General features: G+C 39.5%; 1 protein-coding gene across 1 annotated transcript; it reads left to right on the top strand.

The window, feature by feature from the left end:
* LOC121457329 (olfactory receptor 51G2-like) lies at nucleotides 1–942 on the top strand. Its single transcript, XM_041665972.1, has one exon. The coding sequence runs from the start codon at nucleotides 1–3 to the stop codon at nucleotides 940–942; it is 942 nt and encodes a 313-aa protein (XP_041521906.1).
* The last annotated feature ends 588 nt before the right edge of the window (nucleotides 943–1,530 follow it).

Here is a 1,530-nt window from a genome sequence, read left to right as displayed (position 1 = left end):
ATGTCTGTCATCAATGATTCTACTCTGTACCCTCGATTCCTTCTGACTGGTTTCCCAGGCCTTGAAACTAGATATGGCTTGATTTCCATTCCTATATTCTTGGTTTATGCCACTTCTATTGCAGGGAACATTACCATCTTGCTCATTATCAGAACTGAGTCTTCCCTCCATCAGCCAATGTACTACTTTTTATCTATGCTAGCACTCACTGACCTGGGCCTCTCTACTACGACCTTACCTACAATGTTCAGTGTGTTTTGGTTCCAAGCCCGGGAGATCCCTTTCAATGCTTGTCTGGTCCAGATGTACTTCATTCATGTTTTCTCAATCATTGAGTCAGCTGTGCTCTTGGCCATGGCCTTTGACCGCTTTGTAGCAATACGAGAACCTCTGCGCTATGCAGCTATTCTAACCAACAGTGTCATTGTTGGAATCGGCTTCGCAATTGCTGGAAGAGCCTTAGCCCTGGTCTTTCCAGCCTCCTTCCTCTTGAAGAGGCTCCAATATCGGGTTATTAATATACTCTCTTACCCCTTCTGCCTGCATCAGGACCTCATAAAGACAACCGTATCCAGTCGCTGGGTCAGCAGCATCTATGGCCTCATGGTGGTCATCTTCTCCATGGGACTGGATTCTTTGCTTCTCCTCCTGTCCTATATTCTCATCCTGGGCACTGTGTTGAGTATCGCCTCCAAAGCAGAGAGGATTAAAGCCCTCAACACTTGTATTTCCCACATCTGTGCTGTACTCACATTCTATACACCAATGATTGGGCTATCTATGATCCGTCGCTATGGGCAGAATGCTTCCCCAATTGTCCACGTGCTCATGGCCAATGTATACCTTCTAGTTCCCCCTCTCATGAACCCTATTGTCTACAGTGTGAAAACCAAGCAGATTCGTGACAGAATCCTGAGGAAACTGAAGAAACCTAAAGTTTAGCAGAAAAGGACTAGAAAGCACTTTTCATATTCCTTTTATTATATATAGTTTCTTATTTATGCAAATATCAAAATGTAAATGTTGTTAATAATATTTTGCCCTTAAGATATTGCATCCAAACATCAATGACAGGAAATGTTTGTCTGTTCAACATAGAGAATTAAAACTTGGCTTTATGTACTTTTAAAATGAAAGCCCTCAATTTCTAAGATGTCCAGATTTCAAGACAATTCTTACATAAACATGAAAACTTACATCATCAGCTTTGGCCCATATTACTTTTCTTAGGACAAAAATATTTTTCATATACATTTTGATCATGTTAAGTCTAGGAAACGTATTTTCAACAGGAAGTGGATATTACTAAAAAACGTGAGTTGATGAAACGTAATACACTTTCTGAAGTATAAAAGAAAATAGCTTTGAGACACATCAGTGGACCTGATTTGGGTGATTCTCAAATTAATTAAGAATACCACTATTTCTAAATCTATTATGTCAAAGCTGTTTTTCTGTTTAGGCTATGATTGCTCTAAGATCTAGCTTTTTGTTTATTTTTTTCTTCCAGGTTTCTCAGAATATTTCTCA

This window comes from Microtus oregoni, unplaced genomic scaffold (genome assembly GCF_018167655.1).
Source record: "Microtus oregoni isolate MIOR12 unplaced genomic scaffold, Mior012 000016F_ref0000370, whole genome shotgun sequence".
Classification (NCBI taxonomy): domain Eukaryota; kingdom Metazoa; phylum Chordata; class Mammalia; order Rodentia; family Cricetidae; genus Microtus; species Microtus oregoni.
This window is presented reverse-complemented; position numbering and strand designations above follow the sequence as displayed.